Here is a 24,035-nt window from a genome sequence, read left to right as displayed (position 1 = left end):
ACGCCTAGCAGGTGCGCGCCCTGAGACAAGACACTTTGACAGGCAGGCTCCGCCCTGCTCCCTGGGCGGGGCTCTCCTCCACAAGCGGGCTGGGCAGCGCACAGGGGACGCCGCGTCCTCCAGCGACGCAGTGACGTACAAGAGCTGCTCTTACTACCTGCGCATGCGTCGAGATGTTCCTTCTCAGAGCGAGGCTGCGTCTGACACAGGCGCGCCGGAACCCGGAAATGGAGGGGGAGGTGCCTGTGGTGGCGAGCGCAGCGGAGGAGTTTAGCGGCTGACAGGCAGCGGCGGGCGAGTCGCGCGGAGCAGGTGTGTGCTGCTGCTGCGACCGCTGCTGAGCGGCCTCTCTGCGGCTGGCGGGCGGATCCAGTGGGGCGAGCGATTTACGCCCCCCGTGGCTGGACCGTCGCCCTGTGTGGAGGGGCGGGTGAGCGCCACAGCCCGCTGGGGCGCGGGGAGGCGGCTCCGTGGGGTTGGGGACTCTGCTCCCGTTCCGAGGCAGGGGAAATCGGGGGCCCTCCGCAGGCCCCGGAGCGGGGAGCAGGAGCGCTCCTGTCGCTCCCCTGGGGCCGAGGGGCTGTTCGGCTCCCTAGGGGTGAGGTGAAGGGCCCCTCTTCCTCTCTGTCCTTGGGGACCGTGCGGCGGTGACCACAGCTGGTCGCGGGGGGGACAAAAGACTCTCAAACGCCCGAGGTTGTTCCCCGCATCCGGAGCCGAAGCAGGGGCGTGCGGGGCTGGGGATTTGACATTTGGAGGCAAAACGACCTGCCACCCGAAATCCCTTCTCCGAGCCGCACAGGAAGTATCGCGCTGCTGTTCTGCAGGAGCACAAAACTCCCCAGTCCGGATGTCAAGAGGAGAATGGAGTATTGAGCACAGAATATCTGATTGGCCTCAACGTGAATGCACCCGTTTCGAGTTCAGCGAGTGTTACCCAGCCAACACCAGTGTGAGACGTGCACAGTTAATAAGGCCAATATTCAATGGGTTTTGGTTTTAATTTTGTTCTGGTTCTGAAAAGATGCTTCAAAGAGCAAAGCAAATCTGTTTAAGAATGATATGTTGCATTTGTCTTGGAACATTTCACAAACTATAGGAGCACACTCTTCAGCTGCCCGATAAACAGATGTCACATTATTTCTTTTATCAGTATACAGCAATGTTACATGATAGGCCAGAATGGGAAGAGACTAGGTTTGAATAATTTAGTAAATGCTTAAAGTATGCAGAGAAGTAAGTAGAAATTGTATATAGTTTTAGAAAGTAAATTATATACTGTTGTCCCAAGTGTAATTATTAATAATATTCTTTTACAGATTATGAAAATATTCTGATCAATCTGTTTTAAAAAAATTCAGAACTGAATTAAGGCTTCACCATAAATCTTTTCTGCTGCTTATGAAGTTTCTGATATTAAAGCTGTACTATTGAAATGAAGAAAAGGAGAAAGTTCCCTGGAAATCTAAATGAGAAGATACATCTTGGCCATGAGAAAAATATTTCTGATGGGATTCTTGTAGATTCTGACCAAGAAACTGTCACCAAATCTGCTGAAGTAGCTATTGCAGGCCAGCTTGAGTGTTCCCAAGAACTTCCTCCATCACCAGAACAAAGAAAACTCTTAAGTTCACTGCAGTATAATAAAAATCTACTTAAATATTTAAATGATGATAGACACAAACAACCATCTTTTTGTGACTTACTTATCATAGTAGAAGGAAAAGAATTTAGTGCGCACAAAGTTGTTGTAGCTGTTGGCAGTAGTTATTTTCATGCTTGTTTGAGCAAAAACCCAAGCACGGATGTTGTCACACTGGATCATGTAACTCATTCTGTTTTTCAGCATTTGCTTGAGTTTTTGTACACATCTGAGTTTTTTGTGTATAAAAATGAAATCCCTTTAGTGTTGGAAGCAGCTAAATTTTTAGACATAATAGATGCAGTCAGACTGCTCAATAATGAAAATATTTCCACCGTACAATCTGAAGTGGTAACTGAAAACCCAGTACCAGTTGAACCTCTCAATGAATTGACTGGAAAACTATCAAATAGTCACCAGTGCACTTTTTGCAGTCGAAACTTCTGTTACAAGAAATCCTTAGAAAACCACTTGGCTAAAGCTCACAGATCCCTTCCACTGGAAAAAAAACATGGGTTAAAAATGGTTGAGAAAGCAGACTTTTCTACCAGAAGATCTACAAGGAACCGTAAATGCCCAGCTAAGTTTGATAACAGTGATAATGAAAGCAGTGATGTGTCTGACAGCAACTTGGATAAAGTGCATTCTGAGAGAGAAATGTCTGTTAAAAATGAATGTGAAGATAGTGGAAGTGAGTGCAATGCAGATGAAGAGGGTCAGGAAGAAGAAATATCAGATGAAGATTCAGATAGTGAAGAGCAAAGTAAAAAAGAACATAATGATACTGAAATGAGTCCTGAGCTAGTTGATTCAGTAGGAAATATTCCTGAAGGTTTAACTCCAGTCATCATTCAGAGTAGTAGCAAAAAACTATTGCAGTGTCCCAAGTGTGACAAAACATTTGATCGAACAGGTAAGAGCAATTAGTTCGTCTCCTTTCTCTTTACCACATGGTGGTACTTTCAGGTGGTAAATAAACTGAGTTCTTTCTGACTCTTATGTTTATAGACAATTATCATTACTGTAGCACTAAAATTAGGAAGTGAATTAATAAGAGTGCTATTTTTTAAAATCCTGCAACTGACAAATCTTTCTCTTCCCCCAGTCGTGGTCTCAATTCTTAGTATATAGAAGAGGCTTGAAGAGAGTGCAGTAACTTATTAGTAGAATGGAAGGTAAATTGTAAGAAATCTGAAACATGGGCTTGACTTCCCACCAAACTGTCCAACTTTAGCTGATTAAGGTAGCTGACTTTTCTGTTAGAGTTATACTATATTAAATGCTACAGAAGCAATTATTTCTTATGATAAAAACATGGTCTCCCCAGCATGTGGCTCCCTGATGATGAAAACACTTGCATGTACAGTTCTAATTCATAAGAAATATAGATGAGGTCTGTCTTTCAAAATGAGCCTAGTATGCTTGTACAAATATCATAACTAATAAGATGTTTTGACATGGCTGCATGTCAAACAGAAGAACACTAAACTCACTTCTAGATTTTTAAACTAGGTCTGATTGCAATATTAAGTGGTCTTGCCATTAATAAAATTAAATTTTGTTGAGATCTGAAGGCAGAATTTTTCATGTGTGGATCACTAGTAATAGTTTATTTAATTGCATTTTTACTTACAAGACATGATCCATTGAGATTTTGTCAAATTTAATTTTATACCACTTGTTGAGGGACGTGCTGGCTGAAATTTTAGGTGTGGGATAAAATAACACTGCTTTTACAAAGCCAGGTTAAAGTCTTTTAATCACGCATTAAGTTCTGGTTTAGGTGTGATAAATGTTCCTCAGGGTATCAAGACAGCTCTTCAGTCTGTACCCAAAGCTTCCCCACTATCTTTCTAAACTGAGGGTCAGATCGTGCTGCCTTATTCACATAAGCAGTCCCGTTGACCCCATGGATTTGGCTCGGAGTTTTTCCTTCTTCATGAGTATTTTTCATTTCAGCTGGGATAGTTAATGTATTTCTAAACTTTGATTATGAGGTACTGAGCTTCCTCAACTGATTGCTGAAGTCATGGGAGTTATGAGAGCAGCATCTCACGAGATCAGGCCCTTTTTAGTACTACTAAAACACTACCACTATAAATTTGTCATCCTAAGATCTAAGAATTTATAGTCATTATATGGGGAAAAAAAGCTGATTTATGTGTTTAGACATATTATAGTGAAATGTGCAAGCTTGCTCTGATGGTATTTGAATTTAATCATTAAGGCAGGAAACCATTTTGGTTTCAGACCTTTCTTGTAGCAAAACTTTATTATTGGCTAGATACTTGATAGCTTTTATATAGTGCTCTTCATCTTCAAAGCACTTTACAAACATTAATTAGTTGATCCTAACAACAACCTGGTAAGTATTATTATCCACATTTTACAGATGGGGATACTGAGGCAGAGGTGAAATGAGTTGTCCAAGGTCACAGATTATATAATAATAACTATTCAACATTAAAAAAAGGTGAGACATCTCTCTCTCTCTTTTTTAAAATAGAAACTTGTGGAAAATTCTCTGAATTTGATAACTGTTGCTGTGGTTTTTTGATACTGAAAGTCCAGACTACAGAGCCTAATAGTCTGAAGTTTTAGGTTTTTTTTTTTTTTTTTAATGAAATATTTTGAGTGGTAGTGCAAAGTCAAACTTTTTTTTCTCTTTGCACTCTTCTAATTTAGAGCCACGAAACTTCTGTGTTTTAAAAGGGGGGATGGGAGGAGGAGTGGAAGGAGAAATAAAAGCTTGTCTTCCATTGGCGATTTTAATAACCACAATACACTTCTTTCTTTGTGTTTATAGAGTGTCCAAAAGTAGTGTGTAGGTGTTCTTACAGAGAAATAAACCCCCTTCCAGTCCAAGGCCCTGCAGTTGATTCCACAAGTGCAGACCCACAGTGCAGGATTGGGGTCCAATTTTAGCCAAGTCATGAATGAGAATGAAAGTCAGTGTAGAAGGAATGAAGGCGAGATTATTATTTTTATTTTATTTTAGTATTGTTATAATGCCTTGGGACCCAATCATGGATGAAGTATGAGGGTCTCTCTCTTTCTTAGTCTTTGATTATACCAAAATAAATTACACGAAGCTCTGTTTTTAAGTTTCCAGACTGCTCCCTATTTTGAAAGAGGTACTTCGTGAACTGGGTTATTTAAAAAAGAAAAAGTAATGCATCTCTCAGTCGAGGATAGAGAGTGCTTTACAGAGATGAATATGTAGGCTCATGTATACAGGATGTGGTAACAGCATATGTGGAGTAAATATAAAACACATTTTAAAAATAGTGAAGATTAAAGTATTTTGGGAACCTTTATTTGATTTGTCTATATAATCCTTATAAGCTACCCAGTGAAACTCAGTAAAATAATTGTTCATATGTATGTTGAATATGCCTAGATTTATGGAGGTTGGCTGAAAGCATTTAGTGCATGTACTATACAAGGACACCCTGGTCTGTGTGCTGTGAATCAGAACTGTGTAAGGCCCCATATTGTTTTAGGCTTCAAAACACTGAGTGGAGATTCTAACAAAAACAAGAAAGTACTGAAGATGATAATGAACGTAAGTTAGTTTGTTTGCCCGGTGGTATGTGTCTTTAAGCTGACTATAGTTGATAGTTCTATGTTAAAGTAACACTTTATTTTTTAGGGAAGCTCGAGATCCATACCCGTGTGCACACAGGTGAGAAGCCCTTCGAGTGTGATATTTGTCATCAGCGCTATTCCACAAAATCTAACCTGACAGTTCACAGAAAGAAACACAATAATGAAACAGAATTTCATAAGAAGGAGCACAAATGTCCATATTGTAATAAACTGCATGCAAGCAAAAAGACTCTAGCAAAACATGCAAAGAGGTAAGTATGAGTGGGATTGTCTGTTACACTTCTGTGTAATGTATTTTCCAGCCCCAAAGCTGTAGTAGATAAAAACACAAAATATTGGAAAACTATTTAACTTTTGGTTTCTTTCTAGAATTGTTTTTTAAAAGACACCTCTTTTAACAGGCATAAGAATTAACAGTAGTAAGTCACCTACCCTATAACGATAAGTTAGTCAATGTTTGTACAGCACTTTGAAAATGGAAACCAATTATAAATATATATATATTGTGTGTGTGCGCACAAGATATTAGGGTACTGTGAAGTGATAGTATCACAATAGCTTTCTACTATAAATTTCAACTTGCTCAAGAAAGCTACTTATTAAAGTTGACCCTCTCAGTAATTATCTCCCTTTTTAGGTAAGATTGTGTTGTTTTTTCTGGCAAGGCAAATCTGATAATATCCAAAGTGCTCCTGTTTCCTTGATTCCTTTCACTGTGTTGTTAGGTTTGGGCTTGATGCAGGGACAGCACTGGTTTTGTTGGCAATGATATAGCCTCCTGGTGAATGATGAAAATCAAATGTCCATACAGAGTCTTAGATCTATCAGATGCACTTAATTCAGTTGACAGTGAAGTATTTTTATTTACCTATAGACCCTGGCAGGGATATATTCATTTAAGAGGACCTCTAGAGTGGTGTAATACAAATGATCTGGCCCATGGACTAGCATGTGGTACTGCAAGTTTCTTTAGTCAATTTTCTTTAATATGCTATGCCTTCAGGATTCCAGTGTCATCAGCAGGCTGATGACAGCTTTGTCAGTTCACTGGATTGGATTGGAATGGTAATGTTTGACTAGCTTTCATGGTGTACAGCCAGAGTTGAGGCCTGCATCAGCTTAAGCTGGATGAACTTCCATTAAGATACAAATGGTAATGTTAGCAGACTATATTTGAAAAGGAAGAGGCTGAATGTAAACTGGGTTTAACTTCTACAGTAGAGCTGTCCAGGGCCATCTGTAAATTATATTCCTGGTATGGTTTTGGGCAGATATACATTTTTTTGAAGTTATACCTCTGTTGACCTGATTTTAATGTATGTGGTTGAATGCATATAACTTCAGAATCTGTCATGTCAAGCAATAGATATTTCGTATACTGCATATTTGAACAAAGGCTATGTTTTTAAAAAATGTTTGTCAAATGTGGAGATACATAGACTTCAAAATGACAAGAGAGCTGCATGCTAATGCTGCTTGCTATGCTAACTAACGTGCATTAGTATAAATAACATCGGAGTTAAGAAATGTATAGCTAACATTACTCATTTTCATTGACCTTTCCTCCTAGGTTTCATCCAGAGAACATACAAGAATTTCTTTCCATTAAAAAGACAAAGAGTGAAGGCTGGAAATGTGATGTAAGCATTGATTTTTTGGTAGACTTAAAGTAAACTTGAAGTTTTTTCTACGGGATTTTTTATAATTAGTTTATACAGAAATTACTTGGTTTAATGATTTAATGAGTATTTTCATTGCATCATTCACCCTGAAGTCTAAATAAGCTGTGTAAGTTAAATATTGTGGTTTCAGGTTGATATTAAATACTGTATTTTAGTGTGTGCATAAGACTCTGTGGCTGTATAGAAAGTACCGGACTTAATTTTACAAAATATCTGTGGCCATTAAAATAGGTATGTTTGCATATATTTCACATTAAATGGGAGTTGAATATTATGACTAGCAAAAAGACAAAAATAAAGCCAATAGTGAGAAACTAGTGGAATATCTTATCTTTAAAAATGGGAACAAAGAGGACACTGGGAAGTTATAGACCAGTCAGCTTAACTTCTATGCCTGGAAAGATCCTGGAAGGAATTTAGCCCAGTTTGCAAATACCTAGATGATGATAGGGTCACAAGGAATAGCCAGCATGGAATTGCCAAGAACGAATCTTGCCAAACCAACCTAATTACCTTCTTTGACATGATTACTGGCCTAGTGGATAGGAGGAAAGCTGTCAACTTGATGTATCTTGATTTTTAGTAAAGGTTTTGACACCTTCCAACTGATGTTCTCATACACAAACTAGGGAAATGTGATGTAGATTAAGTTACTATAAGGTGGATACAAAATTGTTTGAAAGACTATACTTGAAATAGTTAGCAGTGGTTGTCTGTCAAACTGGGAGAATGTATATCTAGTCGGGTCCCGCACAGATCAGTCTTGGGTCTGGTACTATTCAATATTTTCATTAATTACTTGGGCAATGGAGTAGAGTGTGTGCTTATAAGATTTGCACATGACGCCAAGCTGGGTGGAGTTGCACGAATTAAAATTCAAAATGACCTTGAGAAATTGGAGCGTTGCTCTGAAATCTACATAAATACAAGTGCAAAGTACTATGTGTAGGAAGGAAAAATCAAATGTACAACTGCAAAATGGGGAATAATTGGCTAGGTAGTAGTACTGCTGAAAAGGACCCAGAGTTTAGAGTGGATCACAAGTTGAATGAGTCAAGAATGTGGTGCAGTTTCTAAAAAGGCTAATATCTTTCTGGAGAGTCTTAACAGGAGTGTCATATGTGAGACATGGGAGGAAATTGTCCTGCTGTATGTACTTGGCATTGGTGAGGCCTCAGCTGGAATGCTGTGTCCAATTCTGGGCACCATACTTAAAGAAAGACGTAGACAAATTAGAGAGAGTCCAGAGAGAGTAACAAAAATGATGAAAGATTTAGAAAACCTGATCTATGACAAAAGATTTTTTTAAAAATAGGCATATTTAGTTTTGAGAAAAGAAGACTGAGTGGGATCAGATAAGTATTCAGATATGTTACAGGCTGTTATAAAGAGGACGGTGACCAAAATTTCTCCATGTCCGCTGAAGGCAGGACAAGAAGTAATGGCAGTACGCTTCTGATGTCTTTGATCATAATCATACACTCCATATGCTGCCCATAATGTATATTCTTGGAGGTGCTCCTTCAGGGGAAGACCAAAAAAATATGTAATGTAATATGGGCAAAGTTCGCACCCCCATACTTTCTCATTTGGCTGTATGCTGATACCTATTGAACAATAATCAGATACCAATATAAGCTTTAAGTGTCCTAAAAGTATTGTGCAGACCTCCCAAATCTGGCTTTAGATATAAAGCCATAAATGCCTTTTCTAGTTTTCCCCAAGAAATTGGGTATCAATAAAGTAACAATTTAGTATGAAAGTTTTGGCCGTGTGATTTCTCTCCCCTTCCCATTTCCCAAGTGTCAATGGAGTCAGATTTTTTTTTTCCCCAAATCATGTTTTTACAAGATGTGGAACAAAATATTTTTTGTCAACAACACAGTGGTTGTACCTATACTAACTCTGCTGTATGTCCAGAAGTTCATATCATCGCGAGCCATAACATGCTATCTTGCTAAGGCTTATAAAACTAAGCAAGTTTGGGCTTGATTAGTAGTTGGCTGGGAGACACCTAGATGCTGTAGGAAGCAGACATGTTTGTTCATTAGTTTTTCCTTTGAGTCTGTTGTGACGCAGTGCATATTATGGTAAGGGGCATTATGTGACAGCAGGTTCTGTCTTTTAGATGAGATGTTCAGCTCTTTACAAATCCCATAGTCATAGCTAAAAGTGAAATTAAAAAGAGCACTTAGATTTTGAGAGCACTTGTTTGGGAAGCTTGATGCTTGCCTGGACAAATGAGTCAGTGGATTTTGCAAGCCCTGCCTTTAGAGAGAGAGAGAAAATATCCTTTGTGTTATCTGAGTTTTTAAAATGGGAGTATTGTTCATTTATCTGAAGCGGTGCACATTGAAAGTATTGTTAGGAAGGACTTTGGAGCAGGGATGGGATTTTTATCACGTATAACTGAACAAGAGAATGAGGTAAGGCCCTGAAGTTGTGGCCTTGTTTGAAATAGCTCCTCCACTCAGATGCACTAAATGCATACCGGCTGCCTGATGATGTTTGATCGGTACTAGTAGTCTGGGTTTGAACATTAGGACTTGGTGCACTTACACTCTTTGGCTATGCAGCATACTAGATAAATTCCTGGACACATCTGAATACTAAAAATGGGAGTAGCAGCAGTTACAACTAGGCTTAGAAGGATTTGACTATTTATCAGTAAATGGCGACTTCACCATATGCACACAAATGGAGGAAAAAAAAAATTTCTATTGATGATTGAAGTTTACGGACAGGCAAAGTAAGACTTCATTGGCACAATCCAATGATTTTGACTTCTGAATTAGGCTTGGTACAAATGGACTAGCAAATATTTAAAACTGTTGATTTAAGGATATTTACTTAGCACATATTGACATGTGAGACTGACAATGTGTTTTAATGGTTTATAAAACTTTAACTTTTTGGGTCTCACCATCTACTGTCATGAAATGATTGTCGAACATCCATCCATAATTTCCCACAGTTGTGAAAATAAGTTGATACGAATCTAAATGCTTAAAACCCATAATTTGTGCAACTGTGAAAATTTAAAATGATAAAAATCTAAATACTTCAAAATAATTATATATATTATTATAAAAAAAAAATAAAAATCTAATTCTGCAAAGCCTAAGTATAAGCAAGCTGAACGTTCGAATTTTCACAACTACTGCGGTCTCTTGCCCTTAGATTTGAATTAAGTTATTTGGTCATAATATATATATATTTTTAAAGAGGCAATAGAAACTTCCTGAGTTTGTCTCTAGCTAATGTTTGACCAAGTATTTTGTCATTTTAGATTTGTAAGAAATCTTTTGCTCGAAGACCCCATTTGGAAGAACACATGATTCTTCACACTCAGGATAAACCTTTCAAGTGTACCTATTGTGAAGAGCACTTTAAATCCCGGTTTGCAAGATTGAAGCATCAAGAAAAATTCCATCTTGGTATAAAAACCTCCTTCTGACATGCAAACAATAGATTTGAAGTAAAACAGTCTTCTCCAATGGGTGCAGAGTTTGATATTTTTTTCCTTTGCTCCTGTTTAAATATTTTATTTTATTAGATTTCTTAAAAGCTTTTGAAAGATTAAAAAAAAGCTTGGTACTAATTTTTGATTTTTTTCATTAAACTGCAATGATATTTTTAAACATATGCATCCAAATAACTGTACCATGTACACAATCCAATGTTGGACTAGCTGACTGGGAAATTCTGGTTATGATTAAAGGTGTAGATATGTTAATCACCTACAAAGTACGTGTATTGCCAGTTCACTTACTGATAGGCAGCACTCTTATACAAATAATAGATAACTCTAGGAGGGAGAAATATTCCATGAGTCTGGAAACTTTAATAAAACAAAATCCAAAGATATGATATAATAATATAAACTTCTAAACATATTCAAATTATTATGAACTTTGGTCTCTTGTACTAATTTTCCGATACCGTAGCAGCTGAGATACGACGTTTCAGAGTGGTAGCCGTGTTAGTCTGTATCAGTAAAAACAACGAGGGGTCCTAGTGGCACCTCAGAGACTAACACATTTATTTGCTCATAAGCTTTCATGGAATATAACCCACATAATCAGATGCATGGAGTGCAAAATACAGTAAGCAGGTATATTTATACAGCACATGAAAAGATGGGAATTGCCTAACCAAGTGGGGGTCAGTGCTAACGAGGCCAATTCAGTTAGGGTGGATGTGGCCTGTTCCCAGCAGTTGACAAGAAGAGGTGAATATCAATATCCACTTTGATTGAATTGGCCTCGTTAGCACTACAAAAAGTAATTTTCCCTTTGTTGATATTCACCCCTTCTTGTCAACTAGAATAGTTTTAGAAGAATCCAGGCCGGTTCACATCATGGTTGTATACTATTAGTACTAAATGGTTATGTTTTTATGGTAGTTGTACAAGAGTTCAGAGCATTAGATTATCAAACTGAAATTTAATTGACTCACAAATGGCAAAAAATATTAAATGTTTAAATTTTACATACTGAAAAAATGTGAGGCATGTTAGAATAATAGTTCATTAAACTAGCCTTTTATTCTTGTAGGTTGCTTAAGATATTTTTTTTGTTTTTGTGTCACTGACCCAAAATATACATCTGTTTGTGACTTAATGTAATTACTCACAGCTAATAGCAGTTCTGGTTATTTTCTTTCAGGCCCTTTCCCATGTGATATTTGTGGTCGTCAGTTCAATGACACTAGAAATCTAAAACGCCATATAGAATGTACTCACGGGGGGAAGAGAAAATGGGTGTGTTTTATATGTGGAAAATCAGTCAGAGAAAGGTAAGAAGGAATATCTCAATCAAGGCTTGGCATAACATGAGTTTTTAATATAGAAAGTAAATAGCTTTGAGGGTATAAAATCAGTTTAATTTCAGAGGGTTAATAAGACAATGTATCAAAGAAGCAGTATCTCTACCACAAACAATATATGCATTTATGGTATTTTAAATATGAGAGTGGAGAACAGAGGTGATTGACCGCAAAACACTAAATATAGAAGACCTACTGGGGAATTTGGTTGGCCGTATTTGAATTTGCTGCATTTTGCAAGAATATCTTTCATTGGCTACATAACTGAAGAGGGACTGAGATTTTTCTGTGACAGGTGCATTGCTGAGTGTGATAATGATAACAAGAAAAAGAGAAACAATTTATAGGAGTGGCTGGGGGAAACTTGGAGAAGTTCTGAACTTGTAAAAATATATATATATTCTCTTCTGCCATTCCTGCCCCCCTTCAAAAAAGAGAAAATGTCATGAAAGATTTTAGAAAATTGATTGGACAAACTCATTTTTTTTTTTTTCCGCTCTTCATTTCCTAAATGGAGCAAAATTTACTGATTTCTAGCCATGTGCAATTTGAAGTTCTAAAACCTGGGTAATAGCTTCTGCCATTATTGTTTTGGGTATGTATCTTTACCATGTATATAGTTCCTGGAATGGCAGATGCTTAACTTTTGATGCAGAACACAAGCATTTTAATATAGCTGGGCCAGTGGTTGGCTCCTATAGAAACTGTATAAATCCGTACAAAAGTAGGATTTTTGTTCTTCAGGGGTTAAGGCTTAACTGATTGTATGAGAAACCTGGTATGAGGGTTTTTTAATGAAACAACCTTTCACAATGCTGTGCAAAGCATCTGAGCTAAACCAGGCTGTCTTTTTTTATTTTAAACTGTGGTTGAAACATCTTACATTAAACTTTATATTAGTTTATATTTGAGTCTCATGTAAAAAGGTACACTTTTTTCCCCTTTTTGGAGAAGGTAACTTTTATTAATTTCTTGGTTTGACAAAATCATCTCTGCTTTTAGTCATTGGGGCTGAGATGTTCCACACGTCTTAAGATATCATACATCGAAAATTTCTGAGCTTATATGTGTTCCCTGTGGACTCATTCCAAATCGCTGACCGCTCCCACTGAGTACTGTTGGAAGAGGATTTGGCCCCAAGTGGGACTAGTTCTGTTAAAGCAGTCAAGCAGAACACAAGAAGTGGAACATCAGTGCTGCTTAAAATTATAGAATGGAAGGGCACGTGCACATTTAAATAGAACATGTACTGGCTTGTTGTAATATTTGTACATAAGGCACAAAAGCCCAGCAAAATTTTCAATTCCCTGTAACTCATTTTTAGCTTGTAACACAAGCTGTTGGTAAATAAAACAACTTTGCATTATCTTAGGTTTATAGATTTTTAGTGTAGTTGTATATGTGCACAGAAGTAAATATATTTGGAGTTACTGGTTTCAATAGCAAACTTAAAAATCACAGTACTTCTAACTGAAAATATTTTAACTATTACTGGTAACATCTAGAATTACTAATTAAAAGAAACTAGAGATTTTTTTCTTTCAGACAGCTTATATATTTGACAGCACTTTGTGAATAGTAAATTTCACCGTTTCAGTTGTATAGTCAATCAGTTTCCTTTGTTGACTGGTCACAGTCACAGGAAGAGAATTAGAAAAAGAAAAAAGGAAATTGGCAGGGCTGCGTACTTTCACATTAGTGCATATGTGAACATAACGCACTATGCTGAATTAGGCTTGCAGTGAGGACTATAATTTTGATTTTTCTCTTTTGACTTTAAACTATAGATTTGCAGTAACTTTTTTGCATGGAATTTTCTTGTCTTCATATAAGCAAAAAGAAGCAAAGAGAGGTTCCAGTGATTTCAGTGATATACAAATCCAGAATTTTTGGGTGCATGCAGTGAACGAATATCTTAGGATCAGGCTGAAAAAGAAGTTGTACTGGGGAGGGATAAGCCACCATTAAGACACAAATTGCCAATAACAGTGGGGACAATATAGAAAATATTAGTAAAAATCACTTTTTTTTTTTGTATAAACATGCATTCCTTATGTGCTTTGATATGTGTCCCTTTAAGAGTATCTTGTTTCCAGAAGAAACCTGTGGAGAGAAGATTAGACATGATGAATGAAATTCAGGACCTTTATTTGTTCATATTCTATATAATTTAATACAAATACTTGAGTATTTAATCCTCTGTTTACCTAAAGTGATGCATCAAGATCAGAGAACATTTATTCTGTCTACACTTTAAAGTAGTAGTAACACTAAGTTCCTAAAACATTGCTTTTTTTTTTTTTTTTAACCCAGAACAACTTTGAAAGAACATTTGAGAATTCATAGTGGGGAGAAGCCTCATCTTTGTAGTATTTGTGGGCAGAGTTTTCGTCATGGAAGTTCCTACAGGTAATGAAGCAGATTCTGATTCTGTTTAAAGAGATTAAGCTACCACATTCTAGATGGTGATATAGATAGATCTCTCTCTGTCTCTCTCTCCCCCTTTTGCCTGCACACCATGAAGAATTATGTTGATGATGTTTGATTTGGGTTTCCAATATGAGTAAACAACGATTTTCAAAATTGTTTTTTAACTTAAAGAAATTTGGGGAATTTAGATTGATATTGGTGTGAAAAATCCTTTTTTATTTTAATCTAAATTTGGGTCTTAAAGTACATGACAGAATCCCTTTCACATACGAAATATATCAGTTTCAATGACAAACTGCAAGAAACAAAATGTTTGCGTTGTTCTTTTCCTCAACTGTAATACAAATAATATTGAAGTTGACTTCTTCCAGACCTTCTGCAAATTTTGAGTAAGTGCTGTTTGGGGGGGGGGAAACCATGGCAAGTAATGTACTGCAGTTTCCATGTTCGTTAAGGTGAAGCTATATTTTAAAAAGACATCCTGAGTTCTCAGTGACTTCTATATCAAGTTTGCGTAGCTTTACAAGTAAAGAAGAAAAAGATATTACAAGCACTGCAAATTTAATTTGGGATTTGAAAGTAGAGCTGTCATCTTTCTGGCTCATTTAAGAACAGTAAATGATTCTGCAACTGGAAGTTATTTAGTTGAGTGAGCCAGAAAGGAATCCAGCTTCATATCCTACAGCTGTACTAGTTCTGCATGCAGATCTGTTGAGGAAAATGCTATTTTTATAATCACATTAATAACTATAAACATGTTAAACTTGAACAGTGACATAAATTTCTCTGTCTATTAATATAGACTTCATCTACGAGTTCACCATAATGACAAGAGGTATGAATGTGAAGAATGTGGGAAAACGTTTATTCGGCATGACCATCTAACAAAACACAAAAAAATACACTCAGGTAGGCTATATCTTTGGAAGTTTGATCAAAGTAAGTAAGAGTGAGCAAAACATTAATTTTGGATGCTTTATACTTTTTAAAGGTTTTAATAGGAGTGGTATTTAAGCCTATTACAAATGTTACTTTCAGTGTCCTATGGACGGATTTATTTATCTCTTCAAACACTTGCAAAGTTTAAGAGTAGAATGTTTCCTCTCTGTTAATACAGAGAGCTGAGGGACAGTCAAAAGGTGTAACATTTTATTTATTTTATTTATTTATTTTAAAAAGCAAATGTGATAGAAGAGGATTTTTTTGAGTTAAGATTTCTTTTCTAATAGCAGCTGTTGGAAATATTAACACCATAACACAAACTAAGCTGTCATTCACACAATCTCTGTCTAAGTTTGCATCCTGATCACTTTAATATAGAGTATAAATATGGGAAAATGACACTTGAACTGTCTGGGTTTCTAAAGTTCCCCATTGTGGATTGGTAGTTAGGAAATCCTACATATGGGGAGAATCAACTCTGAGCACAGCAAAGCAGGTGGAAGAATAGAAATGTTTTAAACCACTCCCCTTTCCCCCAGCTATTTTGCATCTTGAGGCAAATGGATTAGATCTGTAGAGGAAAAGAAAGATTGGAACCACTGGAGATTTCTTTCTTCCAGAACAGACTCCTAAGGGAGTATAAGATTCCCCAGAGGATGGAAATTACTTTCCAAAACAGTGTGAAGATATGAAAGTGATCAACGACTAAACTTTGCGAGCCCTTGTTTGAATAAAACCGCTTATTTAGTGTTTGAAACCCTAACACCCGCTATAAAACAAAGAAATCTTTGAAAACTCAGATCACCCCCCCCAAAAAAAATCCCCTTTTCTACTCTATTTGCCTTTTTTCCTCCAGAAAGTTACTTACTTTGACTGTCCAAACTCCCTCTACTTACATGAGAAGAAATATTCTGCCACTTTGTGAAAGATCTCAAGATGACTCAAAAGAAACATCCAGACTTTTAAACAACATAAAAGATAAAAGGTAACTTGAAAAAAGATTAACATTTGGATGTAGCACTAAGTTCTTAAATTTGATCGCTGAACTGGCAGTGCAAGAGACAGCAGTCCTACATTTACTCCCAAATTGAGGCTTTTTCAAGGCTTTTGGAGCTTGGATTGTTAAAGGTGAAATTTCAAGTCTCACGAAAGAGGGTGAACTTTCAGTCATTCTCTTGCCTCTCCCTCCTCTTCTCTCTGTGGCAGCATGGGGTAATGTCCCCCAGCCATGAAGATTAGCTTACCATACAGGAGGAAGAAGAGACCAGGGAATGAGGAACCAAAAATGAAGATGTGACGGGTTGGATCACAGAAACCCCTTTGGGACTGCCACCTGTTGTGCTGAGACTACCTCTGAGCCCGTTTTCCCTGGCGGCTTGGGATTTCAGTGCCCTGCCTGGTTGTGCTAGACATGCCAGCCTGCTACAAACACAGACGCAGGCTTAACTGAAAACAGCTTAAGAAGTGTTCCTGTCTCCAGCACTCAGATACGCAACTCCCAATGGGGTCCAAACCCCAAATAAATCTGTTTTACCCTGTATAAAGCTTATACAAGGTAAACTCATAAATTGTCTGCCCTCTGTAACACTGAGAGATATGCACAGCTGTTTGCCCCCCCCCCCCCCCCCCCAGATATTAATACATACTCTGGGTTAATAAGTAAAAAGTGATTTTTATTAAATACGAAAAGTAGGATTTAAGTGGTTCCAAGTAATAACAGACAGAACAAAGTGAATTACCAAGCAAAATAAAATAAAACGTGCAAGTCTAAGGCTAATACAGTAGGAAAGTGATTACAGATGAAATCTCACCCTCAGAGATGTTCCAGTAAGCTTTCTTTTACAGACTGCCTCCTTGTAGTCTGAGTCCAGCAATCACTCACCCCCCTGTGGTTACTGTCCTTTGTTCCAGTTTCTTTCAGGTATACTTTGGGGGTGGAGAGGCGCTCTCTCTAGAGCCAGCTGAAGACAAAATGGAGGGATCTCCCAGGACTTTATATAGACTTTCTCTTGTGGGTGGCAACTCCCTCCTCTTTTATGGGGAATCCAGCTGCAAGATGGAGTTTTGGAGTTACGTGGACAAGTCATATGTCCATTCATGACTCAGAACTTTACCGGTTGAGCTACATTCCCAGGAAAGCTCAGATGTGGATTGGCATCTCTCAAAGTTCATTGTTTGCTTAAGTGTTTCTTGACTGGGCACTTACTGAGAATAGTCTGTTCTCAAGAAGCTGACTAACTGGTTCACTGGGGTTACTTAAAATCAAACAAGTACATAGCCAATATTCATAACTTTGAATACAAAAACGATACATACGTAAATAGGATGAATATATCGAGTAGATCATAACCTTTGCAGAGATATGTTACATGGCATATCTAGCATAAAACATATTCCAGTTATGTCATATTTACATTCATAAGCATTTTTCTATACAGCATTATGGGGGGCAACATCACAGAAGAGATGGGTAAAAACTACATGTCTGCTTGGATCAGCCCAAGGTCATGAAGTCATTGCTTTGGGTAATAGAAAATCCTTTTGAGATATGGAAGAGCTTTTGTTGTTTGGAGGCTTTGTACTAAACATGGTTGTACTTTTTCTGAAACTTGAGTTCTTGTTACAACTTAATTTATATTTGTTATTGGTCTCCTTTTAAAGGTGAAAAAGCACATCAGTGTGAGGAGTGTGGAAAGTGTTTTGGCCGCAGAGATCACCTAACTGTCCATTACAAAAGTGTTCACCTAGGAGAGAAAGTGTGGCAAAAGTAGGTATTTTTTAAAGTTTAAAAATATAAACATTTCCATATTGTAAACGAAGTTGGACAAATTTTCATAAATTATTCTGATAATATGTGAAATGTTAGTTTTGCCTTTCTCCCTAATTCCGTTATGTCAAGGTCCTTAGGTGACCTAAAGCCAGTGCCAAAATCTGTGTTTTGAAATAGCCATGTGGAAATCATAGCCATCTTGGCAATCCAAACAAGACCTTTTTTATACCATAGTTAGACTGAATAACCTTAAGCTTTAAAAGTGATCAAATTCAGTTCTTCTATCAATCTGTAATTTTGCTGGTAGCCTGTTTTCTACAATAATGTAATCTAATTATCCTGTACAAACTGGGCAAATGACTGAATTGCAAAAAATCAGTTCAGTAGTCTGTGAGCTCTCCCAAAGTCCTTATACTTTAAGATGGAACTATCCAGAACTAGGTTTCAGGATAAAGACATTTGCTTTTAATATTCATATTTTGAATAATTTACTGTAAATCTTGGCTAACAGAAATGCATAAAATCAATTACAGGGTTGTTTAGCTTTTATTTTGTCAATACTTAAATCCACTGCCTCAGTCAACATGTTTCATTGTCACTTGTTTCCTCTTGGGAGGAAAGGAACATAAGCCAGTCTTAAGCTTGTTTTGTAGCATAACTTGCTGCTAAACTGAAGACCAACTCTGGATGTTGATCTGAAGTATCCTCTTCAGGGCACATTTCGGTTTCAGATGGGAAGTTTTAAAGGGATTTGCTGTCTGAATACAAAGTACTAGACTACTCATTTTGCAGAGAACAAGATTAAATATAGAAAATCTAGATGGCCCTCTGACAAGTGGATGCCTAAAGGAATTGCCTGTCCTCTCCAGTTGTGTTATATTGTAATATAAATGTAGAGGGAGAAATACAGAAATATGTGACTCTCTTCTGCAATTTGTGGAATCTTTAAAGGCTGTGTACATATTTGAGACTTTTTGGAAAAACCTGATCTTCTAATATAAACATATTTTCTTCTTTGCAGATATAAAGCAACATTTCATCAGTGTGAAGTCTGCAAGAAAGTTTTTAAAGGGAAATCAAGTTTGGAAATGCATTTTAGGACACATTCAGGTAAAACTTTATCTATCACTCTGTGTTACTGCCACCTTGGTGTGACGGGAGATGATAAATTACCACAGGACTGACCAGAATTCTTCTAACACTTCAGGCTTTATGACGCTTTAGGGCAGCAGTAGCAAGATAGAGCATGAACTGAGCTCCCTACTGCTTGTTGTATGCCATCCTTTTCTGAGTGTGAATACTGCCCTCTGAATGTAGTAGTTAGTTCTTTTTAGACTTCTCCAGGCAAAGGAGCTTCTGGATTCGCATGTGTTCTACTGATGCGCATTGTGTATTTTTACCAAATTTACTCATACCTTCTGCTCGGTCTGGAGATCTAGGGAATACTTAATTTCAGTTTGTAACCTAAATCAGGATTTGGAACCCAACTATCCAGGGGAAAGTGTCTTAATACTCAGCTCTTCATTCTGTGCAAGAAAGTAATTGTTCACTAGAAGGACCTAAAAAAAAAAAATGCAAATTTGAGCTTCTTTAACAATAGTACAATAACGTGAATGTTGTTAGGTTTATTGACTGGTCCCCTTCATGTGCCCTTGGCAGAAATCCGAACTAGTTGGATTTGACGAGAATGCTATACTGATATCATTTCAAAATTAACTTTTCTGTTTTCACTTAGTGAATTGTTTTCTCAGATGCCAAACATATTTTTCCAGTACAGCTACTTGAGAACCGTGTTTATTATATAATATAGCACCCCCATCCCCAACCATATGATTTCTACACAGTGATACTTGACTTCACATTTTATCTATTAATGCTGACTCCTTTTCTTCTATAGGTGAGAAACCATACAAATGTCAAATTTGTAGCCAATCCTTTAGAATTAAGAAGACATTAACAAAACACATGGTTATTCATTCAGATGCTCGACCTTTTAACTGCCAGCATTGCAATGCAACATTTAAACGAAAAGACAAGTTGAAATACCATATTGACCATGTGCATGGAACAAAGGCTGCAGAAGAAACAGTAACCACTTCTGAAGAAAAAGTAATCTCCTTGCCAGTACAGTACACCCCTGATGACAAAGTTTTCCAAATTGAGTCTAAACCATACATGGATCAGCCTGAAGTTTACGAAACGGAAGTCAAACCTATGCTACAGAATGTACCAGCAGAAGTATGTGTGCCAGTAACACTGGTACCAGTTCAGATGCGGGAACCTCAAGCTGATCTAGTACAACATAACACTACTCTCTCACCCCAGTCTCATGGTATTCTTCCCCCACAGGCACAGCAGCCAGATTATCAACGAACGGATTTGGCATTTCTGGAAAAATATACTCTCACTCCCCAGCCTGCAAATATAGTACATCCTGTCAGACCTGAGCAAATGTTGGATCCTAGAGACCAATCTTACCTTGGAACTTTATTAGGGCTTGATACAGCTCCAACTGTACAGAATATGTCAAATAATGAACATTCATGATTGGACCCCTAACATTCCACCTAATTTACTAAGCCATTAGCCACCAGAAGGCTAATATGGCTATTAAGTTTTGTAGTTCATTTGGACTTCTAGTCTTCTGAACAGTTTTGTTAAGTGCAAGGAAAAAATAGATTTGTTTACATATATGAACATTAAGACACATTTTAATGTATATTTATAGTGTTTCTTGTGGTTTTAAAGGCTTTTAAAAATCTTATAGCAGGTCTTTTGAAAATAGGTTCTCAAATATCTTTTAAGAATACTAGCTGCAGCAAACTTTAATCCCATACCTGGCCATTAATAAAAATAATTGTTCATATGTCTGCATCTCACTTTCCAAATAAACCTTTCTGTGGATAATGGAAAATATACTAGAAGGTTTAAGGGTTATGTCGAATTCATTAGGGTCACAATCGGAAAAACCATGAAACTAAACCTCTTAATGATCCCTCACCTTAAAACAAAATGTAACTTAATCCCAGATGAACCTGGTTACATTTTTTTACTGTAATTCATATCTGAAGAGTGGAATTATGAATCTGAGAATATAAAAAGTACTTGTGCTCTCTTAACCTTGGTTCAATCTTCTATAAAGTTTCCAACATTTGGGCCTTGAAAGGTTGAAAGAGGTGGTGGTAATATACTGTAACCCTCAGGCAGTAATAAAAGACTGGACTACTTCATCCTTGTTTATGAGCACAGAATCAAACCAAGCTGAAGCCCTTACTGGTATGCCCATTTCTACAATACTGATATGTAAAGTAATTTAAAAAGCTCTTTTCAGAAAAGTAATTTGCTTAAATTTGTTAAAAGATTAATGAAATCAGTAATTATAAAACTTCAGCTGGCTTCTGGAAAAGAAAGTGAAAGGAAGTCATTTGTTTTTTCACCTTATGTGATATACATTATATGTAGGTGACAAATAATTAGGAAGAGGAAGGAAGATTAGAACATGTAATGCCTTTAACTATTCTTTTACTGTTTCCTTACTGTTTTTCTAATGTGGAACCAAATCAAATCCACTATCTAGAATAATTTAAATTATTAAATCCCTCAAATTCTCTTCTAAGTAGAGCCCTGCAAGTCCATGGACATCTGCAGATCATTTTTGTGGATTGCAGATTAGATGCGCATACAGACTTTGTGTTCGCACAGGGCTCTACTTCTAACCTCATTCCCGAAATAATCCTTTCCTTGTTGTAGGCTCAGTCAATCGTGTGCCAAAGGAAATACATAGAATCATACTTGTTTCTCAATTATGTCTCATTAGAGATTACATTTTAGACTAAACTTTCCCTACTTCCCATAAAAACCTGGTTTTCTCACTTTTATTATTATTGTAAATTTTTTGTATCCAATTTCTAAATTATGAAACTGGAAATTCATTTGCCACAGTGAGTTATTAAACTTCTGCATATGGTAGGAGCATAATAGGCTCTGAAAAAATGTCAGCATCCTACTGCTACAAACTCTTAATGGCCCTGTCTTGTAAAATGCTAATCACTTTCTGTGAGGTGTTTGAGTGCTTTGCAGGATTGGGGCCAGACCTGGGTGTTTGGTCATGTGTAGAAGCTTTTCAGTCTAACTGATTCTCATCTAAGTGCACCAAAGACTTCTGTTAGCAGTTGAATAGTACTAGCATGCATAGAATTTAAATGTATCATTATTTAAATAAGGACTTGTCCAAAGAAGCACAATAGAAGTCCTAGACTTACAGATCTTTAAAATTCAGTTCCTATAGTAGGACCAAGTGTATGTTTAACTGTTGTGTTTATATGTACAAAGCAAGATGAGAGAAATACTCTGGGAATGTTCATACTGAGATGCTGTATATATGTCAGGTAAAAAGATGAGTACTAATTAAGATTATACAACAATATTCAGCCCATTGAATGCCATCTTCTAAAAGGACACTGTCAAGTACTGCGCTTCCTGCTTGTCCTCTGCAAAAAAAATTTTTAAATCACCACCATACTTACGCTCCAGTGCACAAAAGTACTATTTAGTTTGTACCTTTCAAGTTGACAAGCACTGGAGTTTTTACCCCTCTGTATACCTTTCCAAAGTTTATGTTCATACTGTCAGAGAGAAACTGACATCAATGCTCTCGGCACAGTTCTGAGACTGACATTCTACCTTTGCATTCTTTACTGACTTTCTTCCTCTGCAGTGAGTGTGGAGAGGATTGCAATTAAACAGTGGTATAAAAATATTGGTGGTTAAGTTCTGTTGTTTTGTTTTTTTAAATCCAATCAGTCTGGAACACACTTCACATTATTTAAATGTTGAGATTGAAGTTGGGGCATATATTACTTAATGTTCTTTTTAAGTCTGTCATGATTGTGCCTATTTATACATTGGCTGATCACTCTAGTTGATTAATTATTAAAGACCATATTAAAGCGAATATTTTCAAAAGTGCCTAGTGATTTTTGGGTGCTCAACTGGAGCCACTTTAAAGGTGTTTAAGTTGGGTACCCCAAATCACTACAATCTTGAACTCTTAGGCCAACATTTTTATCAGTGCAGTTTTACAGTTAACCAAACTAGTTTGCATCTTTACCTGCTGGTCAGGCTCAGTCGTTGCCTGAAGGGAAAAATAATTTATGTAGGAAAACTTACATAAAAGTGCTAAATTATTAAATAGTATAGCTTTTGGGTTTTTTTTTATGTGCTGAGTTTTGGTTCTTATGCCCTTATGGGTATAGTGAATTTGCATGTGATCTCACCATTTAAAGCTGAAGGAGGAAGTGGGTCTCTCTTTAAAATGTCACATTGTGATCAGTGCCAAATATTTAAAAGTTGTTTGTTTTTCTTCCCACAAAAACAGCTGTGGAAGAAAAATTGAACCTTCGTTTGTGCTCTTCTGTCTAAAAGGTTTCAGAGTAACAGCCATGTTAGTCTGTATTCACAAAAAGAAAAGGAGTACTTGTGGCACCTTAGAGACTAACCAATTTATTTGAGCATAGGCATATGCATCCGATGAAGTGAGCTGTAGCTCACGAAAGCTTATGCTCAAATAAATTGGTTAGTCTCTAAGGTGCCACAAGTACTCCTTGTCTATCTGAAAGGGTTTTTGTGAAATTTTCTTTAAATCTTAAACTCTTGTGTAGTTCTGCAAAAATTACTGCATCTGTGTTCTGTTTACATATTGCATATACCTTTCAAAAAAAACCTTTTGATTTTTTTTTTTGCTTGTATTTATCGGGTCACTGGTTATTCCAGGATATCATATCTTTGAATGGTTTCAGAGTAGCAGCCGTGTTAATCTGTATCCACAAAAAGAAAAGGAGGACTTGTGGTACCTTAGAGACTAACAAATTTATTTGAGCATAAGCTTTCGTGAGCTACAGCTCACTTCATCGGATGCATTCAGTGGAAAACACAGTGGGGAGATTTATATACATACATGAGAACATGAAACAATGGGTGTTTCTGTACACACTGTAACGAGAGTGATCAGGTAGGGTGAGCTATTACCAGCAGGAGAGTGGGGGGGGAACCTTTTGTAGTGATAATCAAGGTAGGCCATTTCCAGCAGTTCATAAGTACGTCTGAGGAACGGGGGGGGGGGGAATAGTTTTAC

General features: G+C 37.1%; 1 protein-coding gene across 3 annotated transcripts; it reads left to right on the top strand.

Annotated features, from left to right (window-relative positions):
* Positions 1-219: 219 nt before the first annotated feature.
* On the top strand, positions 220-22,282 carry ZBTB41 (zinc finger and BTB domain containing 41). 3 transcript variants are annotated; one of them, XM_073356737.1, is made up of 11 exons: positions 220-312; positions 1,320-2,555; positions 5,295-5,502; positions 6,822-6,891; positions 10,223-10,370; positions 11,601-11,730; positions 14,074-14,169; positions 14,993-15,099; positions 17,794-17,899; positions 18,924-19,012; positions 19,800-22,282. In XM_073356737.1, the coding sequence occupies exons 2-11, from the start codon at positions 1,436-1,438 to the stop codon at positions 20,447-20,449; spliced, it is 2,724 nt and encodes a 907-aa protein (XP_073212838.1). In that variant the 5' UTR covers positions 220-312; positions 1,320-1,435; the 3' UTR covers positions 20,450-22,282. The 3 variants fall into 3 exon arrangements, with proteins under 3 accessions (XP_073212838.1, XP_073212840.1, XP_073212839.1); XM_073356739.1 differs by lacking the exon at positions 220-312 and adding an exon at positions 463-950; XM_073356738.1 differs by lacking the exon at positions 220-312 and adding an exon at positions 463-1,236.
* The last annotated feature ends 1,753 nt before the right edge of the window (positions 22,283-24,035 follow it).

The sequence above is a fragment of the Lepidochelys kempii genome, chromosome 8 (assembly GCF_965140285.1).
Source record: "Lepidochelys kempii isolate rLepKem1 chromosome 8, rLepKem1.hap1, whole genome shotgun sequence".
NCBI lineage: Eukaryota > Metazoa > Chordata > Testudines > Cheloniidae > Lepidochelys > Lepidochelys kempii.
The sequence above is the reverse complement of the archived record's forward strand: the minus strand, read 5'-3'. Positions and strand labels throughout refer to the sequence as shown.